The following is a 13,589-nucleotide window of genomic DNA, read 5'->3' as shown; positions in this document are numbered from 1 at the left end:
GGAGGTATCGCTTTATATATCAAAGATAAATGGCTGTCATCGAGCTCAAATGTGTCTTTTCAGCACGCAGAGTCACTTGCTATTAAGATCCATCATCCATAATTTCCGTTATTTTTGTTGGCTGTGTACAGACCCCCTTCGCAAAACGCCTTGCTTTTTCTTGCGGAGCTTGAAACTATTATTTCTAGATTCCGTTCGGAGGTTCAATTCTGCCTAGTTGGAGACTTGAACATCGATACGCTTAAATCCAACAAATTTGTAGTTTGCGATTATTTAACACTTCTGGCAGAACATGGGATTGAAAACATTATTAGCCTCCCCACAAGGGAGGAGATTCTGTCTCAGAAACTAGTTAGTTAATGTATAGATCACATTAATGTTAGGGCTCCGGATATGGTGGTTAAATCTGCTGTAATTTTAGAAAAACTCTCTGACCATTATTTTATTGGTTGTCGCCTAGAGCCGCAGGGAGTGAAACAGAAACATATCAGAGGCAACGACGAACGGGTAATAATTACAGATACAGTGAATTTTGATGCGTTAGTCGCCGAGTTCTGCTGGGATGAGTTAGTCCCGTTTGTTGAACCCTCTTGCCTGTACTCCGCTTCCGTTGAAATATGGCAGTCTTTTTATACTTCCTCAAAAAAAGGAGTCACTTTTAAGCAATGGTCATATAAGCCTTGGTTCAATATGGATATTAAGGCTGCCATTAAGACGAAGGAATCGCTATGGATACGTCTTCGCCGTGCGCCGAATAACTTAGTATTGCGAGCCGAATTTACGTGCGCAAGAAACCGGGTTAATGCACTTATAAGGTCTACTAAACGGCGGTATTTTCCAAGGAAATTCTATGAGACTAAGTCTAACTCACGGCAAACTTGGGGGCTTATTAATGAATTCAGAGGCCGCGCAGCACACGGACCTATTCATTCTCTACAAAGGCATTTCGGATTAGACTTGCAGTCAGTAGTGAAAGATTTCAGTGCGTTCTTTGCGGCGTCTTCGGGTAGTGCCAGATGCCAAAGGGTTGCATCAAACAGTTTAATTGACGATTCCACGGTATCTGCTTCGGCGTTTTTACCGCCTCTCAACTTATGCACGTTGCGGTCCATCTTATTCAATATAAAGAGGAACAAAGCCCCTGGTGCGGATTCAATCCATGTTTGTGATCTATGTCGAAACTTCGACGCTGTCAAACAGGTTCTTCTGTGCATTATAAATTAATTTCTAGCTTCCGGTGTTATCCCTGACGACCTAAAGACGGCGATTGTTAAGCCGCTGTTTAAGGGAGGATCGCCAGATAAATATGAATGCTATCGTCCCATCTCAATCTTGCCATGTATTGCCGAGATACTAGAAAAACATCTTTTCACTGTAATGGCTAGTTTCATCGATGACTCTGATATTTTCTCCCGAAGTCAATATGGCTTTGTGGTTGGAAGGGGCTCCCAGCCACTTCTTGAGGGATTTTCTGACATAATTCACAGCGCGTTCGAAAACAATCTTTTTGCATGTGCCCTTTTTTAGACGCGACAAAGGCTTTCGATTTAGTCAGCCATAAATTGCTCCTTCAAAAACTGTACAATTTCGGCTTCCGTGGACCTTTCTTTGCCATACTAGAAAGTTTTTTTTTTCGAATCGTTCCCAAATTGTATCTGCTAGGGAATTTTCAGAGCGCACGGGTGATGATAAAGGCCGGTGTTCCGCAGGGATCTGTATTATCCCCTTTACTTTTTAACCTGTTTGTGAACAACATGTCAGCCAGAGTGACTAGTTGTAGTATTTTTCAGTATGCAGACGACACCGCCCTTGTATCCGGCCACTTGAATTATTGTCATGCTGTACGGCTTCTGCAGGATGACGCTTTGCGAATTATGGACTGGTTTGATGAGAATTTAATCACAATCAACTCGTCGAAAACAAAATTAGTCTGTTTTAGAAATCCCCTAAAAAATGTCGCCCTTGATTGTCCAGTGACTTTGCACAATTCAAGGTGCTCTAACTGCGACTGTTTTCCACTGGAATATGTAGATCAGGGGAAGTATTTGGGTATTTTATTTGATTCAGATATGTCTTGGAATTCTCACCTGTAGTACATTTGTGGTAAACTTCGTAGCATAAGCTGTTTACTTTTTAGTCACAGAGTGTTTATGCCGTTTTTTGTAAGGAAATCAGTCGCGCATTTCCTTGGTTACAGTATACTAAGGTATGGTATCACGTTATTTGGAAACTGTTCGGAGTTGTGGCAAACAAAAATTGACCGTATTTTGAGGGCCATTTTGAAGAGCGTCGGGTATCATCTGGATTTTTCTTCCGGTGTGAATGTGTTTGAGTCTCTGCGGATGCCGAACTTCTCTTCCCTTTTTGTGCAGTGTGTGGTACTCCGGCACTTCTGGAGTAACGATTTCAGGGCTAATTTTGTAGGCCACAGGAACCTTCGCCACATATCGCGTTTTATAATCCCTCGTTGTACTGCGCGTTACGGGAAAAGAGTTAGATCATATTATGTGCCTTTCATCTTCAACAACCTTCCAGAGCACGTCATCAAAGCCAGCACAAAGAAACAGTTAAAAAACATGTTAAATAATTTAGCCGTATAACGTTGCTTTCGCTCCAGTGTTTCCTGCATCCTGTGACTTTTGTTTTGTTGTGTGCTTTTCTTGTATAAAACGCACAGTGTTTCGTCGCTCGACTTGCCGGGTCATGTCCCACAAGCCTCCTATGGCTTTGACAGACCTGTATTTGTATTGTGTTACTGGTTTCCTGTTGAATAAAATTATTATTATTATTATTAGTAGTAGTAGTAGTAGTAGTAGTAGTAGAAGTAGTAGTAGTAGTAGTAGAAGTAGTAGTAGTATTAATGAGCAGAACGTAAGGGCATAAGTGAGCTAATGTATATTTAACATTTTAGTGATAAACCCGAGACTGAGGTAATGAAAGACGACGACAAGAAAGACAAGGAGAACGTCTCAAACAAAGCTAAACCTTTATTGAGGAAAGTACCCTTTATATAGGGTTGAAAAAAGAAGGTGGAGAGAGTTGGTGTCGTACCTTTTGTGGAGAGAGGTGATGTGAAGAAGGGTTCCCTTTCCTTCCTTCGTTTTTCAACCCTATATAAAGGGCTCTTTCCTCAATAAAGGTTTAGTTGTGTTTGAGACGTTCTCCTTCTTTTTCTTGTCGTCGTTTTTCAATACCTCAGTCTCGGGTTTATCACCCAAGGCCGCCTGTAATTCCCTCTTCTAGTCCAAACCTGCAGAACATTTGGGTTGCATTGACGCTTTTATCACAAATTTTATCAAACGAGCAAATGACGCCTCTAGAAACAGCGAAGTTCCGGAGTAGTGCCAGCAGCGCTACGTACACCGGGTAAGATGGCCATCTCCGGATTGCGGGACCCACGCGGAACTACAGTAACAGAACTGCGTCGACGTTTTCGACGTTATAGAACTCGCAGGGACTGCGTCGAAGATAGGCATGTTTTGCTGCCGGCTGCCTGGGTGCCATCTGGGCTGAGTTCGGTTCTGTTTTCCGATGCCGAGTGCCAACCGGCGTTCAACGTGGTTGTGTATTTCTGCGTGGCAGCAACATAGCAGCAACATCGTGATGGCAGTGTTGTGCGTTGTGAACAGAAGACTGGAATTATCACCGATGTGACCGTGTGTTCGCGCATCAGTGGTGTAACAACAAAATGAGATGACGTAAACTGTCGGGCATTGATGCCGCCGGTCGAGCCATGATCGGAGGGGGTGTCGCAGGTTGGCATTCCACTTTACATTAAAAAGTTTAAGACCACTTGAGGGATTAGGTGCAATTCATAGACGTGCGGATAGTCATGTTGGGACGCTGGTCTGAACAGTAAGCTCCTATCGTACAGTGGCCAATATGACTGTCGGTTGTCTCCTCCCCGAGAGCGATTACGCCCTGGGGAAAGGACTGAACAGTACGAAATGACGACGGAAAGTACGTATATTTAGAGTGTGGAATTTTAACATTAAAAATAATAGTAGATAAAATCGAAAAAGAAAAGAATGCCACCCTTTATTTTGCTGTTTAAATATACTACGGTTCCTGGAGAAACTACCCTCCAATACATAAAATTGAAAGAATGAAACACGGGGGACAAGCACAGGACAAGTGGTTGCCCTGTGCTTGCCCCCCGTGTTTAATGCTTTCAATTTTATGTATTCATGTTCAACCCGCTCGCCTTCACCTGCCCTCCAAGTGGCGCACTGGGATGAGCGCTAGACGTTTCCGAGCTCGCGACGGCGTAGCTCCTTACACTTCACACCTGCCACAAGTCGCAGCTTTGACTGCATTCAAGTTGATCAAAAAGCAATTTCTCAGCCCGTGAAGCATTACTTCCAGCTGAGTGAATATCCGCTCTACAGAGATTAATTCAAGACGGCAATTGCAGCCGTGTGCCAACAGCACAAATAGAAAAATAAACACTACAATAGAAATACAGGCTACGACGTGCCGTGCGGGGAAACAAACTCATGGCATCGAACCGCATTGGAGCGGCTTGATTTATTGGCTTTCAAATGATTACGGCATGATCGAGCGTTTACTTTTTAATAAGAGATTCTTCCCCTGAGCCGTTCAAAATACTCTCAGGGGTATGACATTGCCGGGAAAAAATCAACATGCTTGGAATATTTTTTATTGCTTGCGCAGTCGCCGAGAAATTGCATACGTTCAAAATGGCCAATATAAAAGGCAGAAACGCAGACCCCGGGTGTAGTGTTCGGGTTAGTGTGCCGCTGTATTGATGTTGTTATGTGCCATGTGTGTCTATGCGCTCAATGTTGCTTGTACTATGCGTAATGTGTGTATAGCAGAGGTTCCCGAAGCGCAATGCGGACCTGAGAAAATAAAAATGTTTTTTTGTAGAACATGAATTGGGCGGTACCTAGCGCTACCTAGCCTAGCTACTTGCAATTGCTCTGCTTGACCCTGCCATCTGATGACAAGCGATTTAACCTTCTTTCGTGATACGCGATAAACAGCGGCTTCGAGTTTGTTCTTTTGAGAGCGGCTTTAAGTTTCGCGGATTGAGTTTGCCATTCTCCGTGATGTGCGGTTGACGAAGGGATTGGCACTCGAGGAACAGCAAAGGTAAGACGTAGAGTGTGCGAAGTAACCGGGTATCGGTTGTCTCCGTTTAACATCGCAATGCTGACGACGAGAAGACTGAGTAACTGCTTTCGAAACGCAAGTTTCTGTACCTGCGAGGGGAATCTGGCTTCGGAAATAAACACAGTTCGAGGAAAGCACGTGTTACGCCTTTATTTGCTGCTCCACTCGTCCCGTACAAGAGACGTAGCGTCCTCGTTAAGCCTTATCGAGCTCGATTTGCTCGATTCGGGGCCGCCATAATGATATCCAAGCGACGGAGGAACTATTTGCTCCCCTGCTTCTGGGACGAAAGTTTCTCCCTTTGTAGAGGAACATAGGTAGGGCTGTTCGTTTTCGGGTAGAACCCGATTTTACCCGATTTTTACACCCCGAACATGTTTCAGGAGAATCGGGTTAAACTCGACTTCTCCCCGAATTGGAAAACCACATAACCAACTTATTTATTTTTACGGCGCACGGAAATGTCCCTCCGAGGCCCCAACGCCTCGGAGGAACATTTCCGTCGTCCCCCCCCCCCCCCCCCGCCCCCCCGCCGCCGTGGTGGTGGAACCGCCTTGGCATGCCACGTAGCTTCGGCTCTGCTGCACGCAGCTTGTGAAATGCACTATCAATTCCCCTTTGATCGCTGAGGTGTCAACGCCCAGCAGTCTCTCGGGTAGCCCGGCCACCGCGCTGGCTTCCAACCTTTCTCACGAACAACGTCCGAGCCAGTCTGTCGCGTAAACAAATCGGGACAACTTAACAGGTTCATTCCATAGCGAAATATCTGATCGAAGACGGCTGTCCCTCGAACGGTCAGGTTTTTCGTTGTCACCTGAGGGAGAAGAGGATTCCGTGGGCGGTGCTTCCCTTGAAGCGACCGGCGGCGATCGGAGCTGGAAAACCCTGATGTCCCCCCGATTAGACGCTTGAAACAGACCCCTAATTTTAACGCGTTAGCGTTAAGGAGCTCGTGATACGCTTCAATAAAAAAAAAAGAAGAAAAAAGAACACGAGTGTATTACTGACTACATTTGTAAATTTAACCCGAACAAAACCCCGAATTTCGGTATGTTTCACCAAAAAACCCGCTTTCTTCTCGATTATCAGCTTGAAAAATACACCCGATTTCCCCCCCCCCCCCCCCCCCCCCCGAATGTAAAAAAAAAAAAAAAAATATAAAACCCGCAAACGAACAACCCGAAACATAGGTTACAAGACCGTTCTTCCCCTTAGGGAGGACTATCGATACGCTTTTTTCTAAAAGTGTAGGATTTGGTAAATCAACGAAGTAAAGCGGGAGAATTTGCCGCTCTACGGCCTGCTTTAGGATGCAGCCTCGTAGCGCCCTTCTCCAGCGCGTATTTTCATCAGTTCCTACGAGCCTCTGAGTAGCCTAGCACGTAGCCAAAGCCACGTGCTTCCCCGTTCGCGGGATTGGCTCAGTGGCTGATAATAAACGCACAAAGGTGACTATCGCTGTGCCGATGCACTCTTACGTTGTTTGATTGGTTGCATCGTGTTGTAGCGTCCGCTGATGGTGGACTTCTAGTGAAACGAAGTATACAGTTAAAGTAATGAACGCGTCATATCCGCTTGTACCATACATACCCGTAAACAAGGGCTGCGGAGATGCGGAAAAACATTCCAAGAAAATAATATTGACAATCCATTTGCCGACATTCATTTTCGATTTTTCTCAAGAGGCGCGTTACATCCAGGATCACTTTCAACCTTCTCTAAGCGGATATCGCGCGATTTGTCACGGAGAAAGGTACGATCGCTTCTTAAGCACAACAAAAAGGAAGCGAGAGTTTGACTGTGTTTCATTGGAGAAGCGCCATAGAAGTCAATGACTCAAGATTTTTGTTATATTTTTCAAAAACACACAGGAAGTGTTTTGCTTCATCACACTTGCAATCGCCAAAAAGCAGAAGTTTTCGTATTGCGTATAAGGGCAAAGGCAAGCGCACTGCGGATGCGTTATGCACGCAGCACAAACGCATGCACAGCGTTTAGCACCCGACGCTCACGCACTGTGTAGAACATTGAACACTATCGCCAACGCGCGCGTGCTTGTGTCCCCCCCCCCCCCCCCGTATATGAAATAATAAATCTCACTTATGTCTCACAGCGAACAGACCACCCTGGCAAAGTTCGGCCGTATGCCGCCAGGACAGACCTTTCTAATAACTATTTTTTATTGCTTACCAGATGAGTGTAATTCCACACTACCGGAAGTGGTTTGCCGTAGGAATACTGATTCTTGTATAATAAAATGTGCCCCCCGCAACAATTTCTAACAAACAGTGCAAGTTTTTTTTCCTTCTGGAGTAAAAAAATAAAAAATAAAGGAGAAGTGTTCCGTTTTCACATTAATAAATATCGTGCAACACATCCAGGAAACAGCTGAATAAAAAGAAGAGAAGCTCCACAAAATGCAAGTATCAACACTCAACGCTGGAAAACAAAGACATTTGCAGGGGGCGGAACACTCGGCGTACATGTGGAAGTTTTCAGCTGAGGTTTGCCGACTAAATCTGAGTTTCTGGCAAGACAAAAGGTCTTCCTTGTTACCCAACCATAGATTTCGAAAAGTTATGAGCAGTGCAAGCCGGGCGGTGCCGTTCTGACCTTCCCACAAAATGCGACTTTTACGATGTCCAACAAGTACGAATAACATATAGGGGTAGGCGGATGCGACTAGAAATCGAAAAACGAGGCGTTTTATTGCTATTCTTAACACTGCAACCAGAGCTAAGGTGTTGTAAGGTTTCTTAGCAATAGGAAAATTATGAATTTTTGATTTCCATTTCATTGGAACCACTTTTCACACACGTCATGAGTAACAGCATGGTTGGGCAGTATAGCGATGCAAATGTATCGCTATAGTATTTGAAAAATACATTTCGTTTCTGTATTTCGGTATCACAATACTTTTTTTTCCACCAGTATTTGTATTCCTGTATGGAGATGCATTTGGGATGTTTCTTTGTATCACGATACAATCAGGATGAAATGTATTTCGTTACATTTCTTAAAAATACCTCCCCCACCAAAAAGAAATTCGAATGTATATTTTTATTTTTAATTCTGAGGGCACCAGAGCCAAGAAGATGCTGGGGCATTGCTACTAGGGCGACCGAGGTTCCTTCTGATTCACCAAAATATTTTTCTTCTCTGAGATGTGTTGCGTAGTCGGGGAATCGAACCAGGCTACGTGCCAGGAGTAGAGTCGGAGCATCTTCTGCTGCAGGTCCCTAGGTAGGGATTTTATCACTCATTGTTTGCTGGTATCTGCACCAGTGCACACTGCTAACCGGCTCTTTTGCCCTATCGTACACAGTACATCCAGCCGGCAAAGCTGAGCCACAGTCCGTTGCAGCACGAGCCTGGCGGTGGTTGACTTTAATAGTAGGATGACTCACGCAGTGAAGTTCAACAAATATACGAATGCGTCTGCGCCCGTAATATTTCACGGCTCAAGGGTACGCCGTCAGTCGAAGTGAACGGTGAATTTGACCCGCTGCTCTGGTTATCGGATACCAGAGAAGAAGGCCACACGTGGCATCAGTGTGTCTACCCAGACTTCGTACACCTGCGACTAGTCTCGATCGCGCTGTTTCTCAGGGAGCTCGCACCTGTGTTGATACTCCCAGGTCGCAATCTAGGAGGGTTTCTGTTTTAAATGACGGTAGGCAAAACTTGAGGACTGCCATCCATACTTCATAGCGTCGGTGGCTTGCCAGGAAGGATCGTCACAACTGCAAAGGCACCTTATCGTTTTTCAACCGTAACAGAAGATAATACGTGTTCCAGGATGCAACAGGTGGCTCACGATTCTCAAAAATTCCAAATGCAACTGCCCGCACGATCTTCAACGAGGTCACCTACAATTTAAGTATTTATTGTTCTTTCATACAGCAGTGCGGGTAAAGTTTTATGTTCATGCCACATCTACATATACAAGAATACAAGTTCTTTCCAGAGTGACGTCACGTGATCATTGTCGACTAGGGCGCCCATAATAGACAGTACGTTTCGTCAAGTCAATACTGAACATTCGCGACAGCTGAAGAAAAAAACAAGTTTAAAACACACTTACGAGGTATGTTTTGTCGCAAGTATGTAAACACAACATGGAGGAGTCAGCCCTATAACATCTGCCATTGAGTGAAAGGAGTTGAACAATTAAACTTCTCACCGAGAAGCGTAAAATCAAAGATTTTCGGAGAAATGGTTCATCATCTGTAGTCGCTCCTTGGTGCAGGTCATGTAGTTGTTTAACAATTATAATTCAATTAATCCAGATGTGCAAGCTGGCTGGAAACGAATGACAATTATAATCCCGGCAGAACGGGAACAAGGGGGACAAAGGACAAACACAAATCTCCTAACAAAGCTAAGCGACTGGTGCGCTACCCAAAAACTCCGCCTAGTCTTGGTATCGAACCAGAGACCTCTCCATTTCCAGTGGAGCACTCTACCATCTGAGCTAACTACGATTTAGACGTCAGTAGAGCAAACGGGTTTTGACAGGTGCAACCAGTCTAACACCAACAAGTGCAAGCGGTCTGCGTTTTAAGGTTATGATTTCATGCAATTAATGCAAAGGTGCAAGCGAGTTGGACAAGAATGACGAAAATAATTCCTGGAGAAGGGGAAGAAGGTTCCTTTTCTACAAGGGTTATTTTCGTCATTTAACAGCTTCTTGCGATACCAGCCGACTTGCATTGATGCCAGGTACGCGAAGCTACTCCGGTCGACGTACTTGATCCCCAGGCACATTCTGATATATGCGATCTCCGCTTCCGGATGAGACATCCGATGGCTGAGTTTGCACAACACCCAGAACAAGTGGGAATGTACATGCAAGACCGGGAAGAAGTGAACAGAAGGAGACGTGAAGGGGACGAAGTTTCCATCTTGTAGATACAACGAACAAAAAGTTAGTGCCCAAACGAGCTGGTGACGGTTTAATATAATGTAATACAAACCCCCGAGTCTAGGGAAAAGACGAAGGGCAACATAACAAACAGTCTCAAACACAGCTGAATTATATTTCACAAAAGGATTTGTTTATATAAAGTTTCGCTGCCCCACAAAACAAAAAAAAAAGAGAAAGAAGCTAAGAACACTCTTTACAGAAACGCATAAAACCTCAAATGACTTGGCGCAAAGCCGAATAAGTAACAACAGAAGTTGGGTAGAACACTTGTCATTTCACCCAAACATTTCGATATGACGCACAAAAGAAAACTAGAACGAAACTATCACGGAACAAAGCAACAGGACCCTGGGCAAAAACTTTAAACATCAAAACACCCAAACGAACACAAAACAAAAGAAAGGACACAAAAGATAGACGACTAGGGCTAACAAAGAAATATGCGGACACTTAGGTTGGAGGGAGACCTTGCTCCAAAACAAAACAAAACGATAAGATTTGTAGAAATCTTGTCAACTCTGTATCTAAATGAAGTCACGGAGCATTCACTGCATTACCATGATAAATGATAGTGAGAGACTCCTTAATAAACGTTTAGTGGTCATTCCTCCTGGTTAAGGTAACTTAGGTGGACTGCCAAACCGGTACACAATTATGGCACTCAATAAATATTTTGAAGATTCTGAGTCGGGATCCATGTTCTTAATGCAACGTTTGTGTTAGGTTAATCGGTCATTGATGCAACGCTTGGTTCGCCCTATGTAACAAAGGCCACAATCTAAAGGAACGCTGCAGATAACACCCGGCGCACAATTGACATCATTTTCTCTGTGCTGTTTTTTTACATGAACTCTTCGCAAAAAAAAAACAAAAAAAAAAACGGGGTCAATTTGTTTAGCCTGAAAACATTCTTAAACACCGTGCCGATACCGTCACGTTTGCTTACTGATCTAAGATTGTGGCATATGCGATAGAAAAAAAGAAAGAATTACGTGTTTGGTGCATTTGGGAGTCTCCTGACCCTTTCTTTCAAGGAAAGAAAGTACAATAACTGTTCCCAAAACACTGCATTTGTGAAGAAAGAGCGATAGGAAAAAGAGATTACGCTCTTTGAAACCGATAAGGCAGGGAAATTTGCTGTGTTGTCAGCAATTCAGTTTCGGAAAAAAAAACCTGACCTTGCGGTTGTGAGGGAGTTCAAAAGTTCGACGAAAATTTGATCTGATTTGAATTTGAAACTGAAAGTGCTGGAGTGTTTAAAGGGTGCGAATTCCTGTCATTGGACTCCAAGCTGAATGCCTTGCAGTAAAAGTGCAGTCAAACAAATTACTTACTCAATCAAGCAGCGCTGTTGTGGTACTTTTGCAGGAAAAGCCCTTACGACTATGATGATTGCCTCACAAAAGTGGTTCACTAAAGACGAGCAATACGGACAGCTTCAGTAGTTTGTCCTTGTTTGAAAACGCATATACCACGCTGTTGCTCAAGAACTCTCCCACACAATAGCATGACCTCGCACCATAAACGAAGAGATTGTTTGCAAACATTTCATCTGTCGAATAGTGAGAACAAACCGTCAAAAAGGGACTGCCGCCTGGCCGTCAACTTCGTCAGCACGGGAACTGCTCAATGATAGTATTTTCAATTCTAAATGCATTCACATTTGTAATGAAGGTGTTTTACAAAGTATAATCCCAGAACACAGCACCTCCTCAGCTGCTGGGAGTTCACCCTAACAGGCCATGCTGCATCAAAGGTGGAGTAAGTTGTGCAAGTCTGCGGAGGCAGATGAGACTGGCAAACAAAGGGTGTAGCTTTGGCCTCCAGTCAGAGGGAAACCTGAGCGGAGTCTATGCCATGCTTAAAGCAGCGCACAGAATGCACAAACATTGTTCTTCAACGTCGACATACGCGGCAACGGGGTACGCTGTGTTACAGGAGCCACTGTAAGTCTCACGAATAATGCAGAGTGCATTTCGATGGGGGGATCGGTTCTCTCTGTCGCATGAAAAAAAGTTATTGCAACTATATTTACTGGTGCTCGTGCAGTTTGAGCTTCAGATTCTCCTGATAAACTGTGCACTCCAAAGCGGGGTTTTATTCAGTATAAAAAATCTCAAGGAATATTTCAAATTTCTGGGAGGGCTTGTGTACTTTGTGAGGGAATTCTGAGGTTGGATGGGGGGCAAATATTCCTGCTCTAAAATCTACAATCACATGTCTAAGTGCCAAGAAAGAATAACGTTCGGAACTCATCTTCTTTTTTATAAGAAGAAAGTTAATGAGCCTCCATTTAGCAATTCATGCCAACTGCTTTAGGACACCCGATAGAAATTCAGACTGAAATACGCACGATCGACGGTAGGTTACTTTTTTCTCGCCCAAAACGTTCAACACCAATCTCTTGCCGTTCGTAATATGAGGTGCGATGTGTGCTCACTCATGTTCGGTCAAGCGTATTTCAGTTTGGTCTAACGTGCCCAAGAAGTGCACCGACGGGTCGTGCTACGTGATGTTATTACACGTAAAAAGCGCGACACTGGTAGCGCAAACTTTCGATAGCCCGTGTTATTTTTTCTATTATTCAATATTTATAATAATTTAAATTAGTGTGGGAGAAAGTGCGCGTCTAGACCAATAACCTAAGCAGTAATGTTTAGTGCTCGCCAATATTGTGCCCGAGTAAAATAAGAAAAAAAACACCGATGTTTTGTTCGTGCTAATAGTGTCGCGCAGTGTTCCGCGGAGTCGGCACGCTCGGCCAAACTTTAAACGCACCGATAGAAGCACGTCCCTCTTCGTCAGGCTGCTATGATCACAAAATACTAAGCTCCCTTACCGCTAATGTAATATTGACTCCGACATTTGTTAACACGATACGTTTAGGTGGCTTCCGGGTCTTTTCAACGCAATCGTGCGAGCGCTTCGGCAAGTTTTCCGACGGGATTAATGTTGGTTTAAGAATCTGCTCTTCCAACCTAAGACAAAATGTGGTGGTATTAGAACATATTCCACTGCTACCCTTACTCGCACACATACCTTTCGCTTTGGCGCTTTCCGCTTTGAAGGAGAAACGCCGACTGTACACCATGTCGTGTGCAGATAATTCTTTGCCGACTTTTACCTTTTTCCTATCTCGAGGATCGTTATAGAAGCTTACTCCGGGTTCGGTAGCAAAGCTCGTACATTGTGGAACGGAGCAATACCGAACCATTTTGAAAATGATGCAACATAGAAACACATACAACTAATTGCCGGCCTGTTGTCCGTACAGGCCAATCTTTATACTGGTAATGATGATGATGATAGCGAGTGCGAGCGCCCCCTATATTTCGATCTCCTGCACAATGCCAGTGCCGCTCAATACAACGAAAATGATAAAATCGAACGACAAGGGGGAAAAACTGTCCCTCTCCCCCCAAAGCAAGGTGAGCTATTCATACGGGGAAGGTCAACTTCGAAGGAAGGATGGGGGCCTCATCTCGCGAGCCTGCAAGGCGCGCCTAGCTGGGCTTCGCATGTGTGT

General features: G+C 44.3%; 1 protein-coding gene across 1 annotated transcript in view; it reads right to left on the bottom strand.

Moving 5' to 3' along the window:
• The window catches only part of LOC115313439 (tryptase gamma-like), a 31,364-nt gene extending 24,562 nt beyond the window's left edge, over positions 1-6,802 (bottom strand). The window contains exon 1 of the mRNA XM_040206657.1: positions 6,727-6,802. Within this exon, the coding sequence (XP_040062591.1) occupies positions 6,727-6,802 (76 nt within the window). The remainder of the gene's footprint in view (positions 1-6,726) is intronic.
• Between the last annotated feature and the right edge of the window lie 6,787 nt (positions 6,803-13,589).

Source organism: Ixodes scapularis, unplaced genomic scaffold, assembly GCF_016920785.2.
Source record: "Ixodes scapularis isolate PalLabHiFi unplaced genomic scaffold, ASM1692078v2 PGA_scaffold1__304_contigs__length_218370807, whole genome shotgun sequence".
Taxonomy (NCBI): Eukaryota; Metazoa; Arthropoda; class Arachnida; order Ixodida; family Ixodidae; genus Ixodes; species Ixodes scapularis.
Note: the sequence above shows the minus strand (reverse complement) of the source record. Positions and strands in the feature narration are given on the sequence as shown.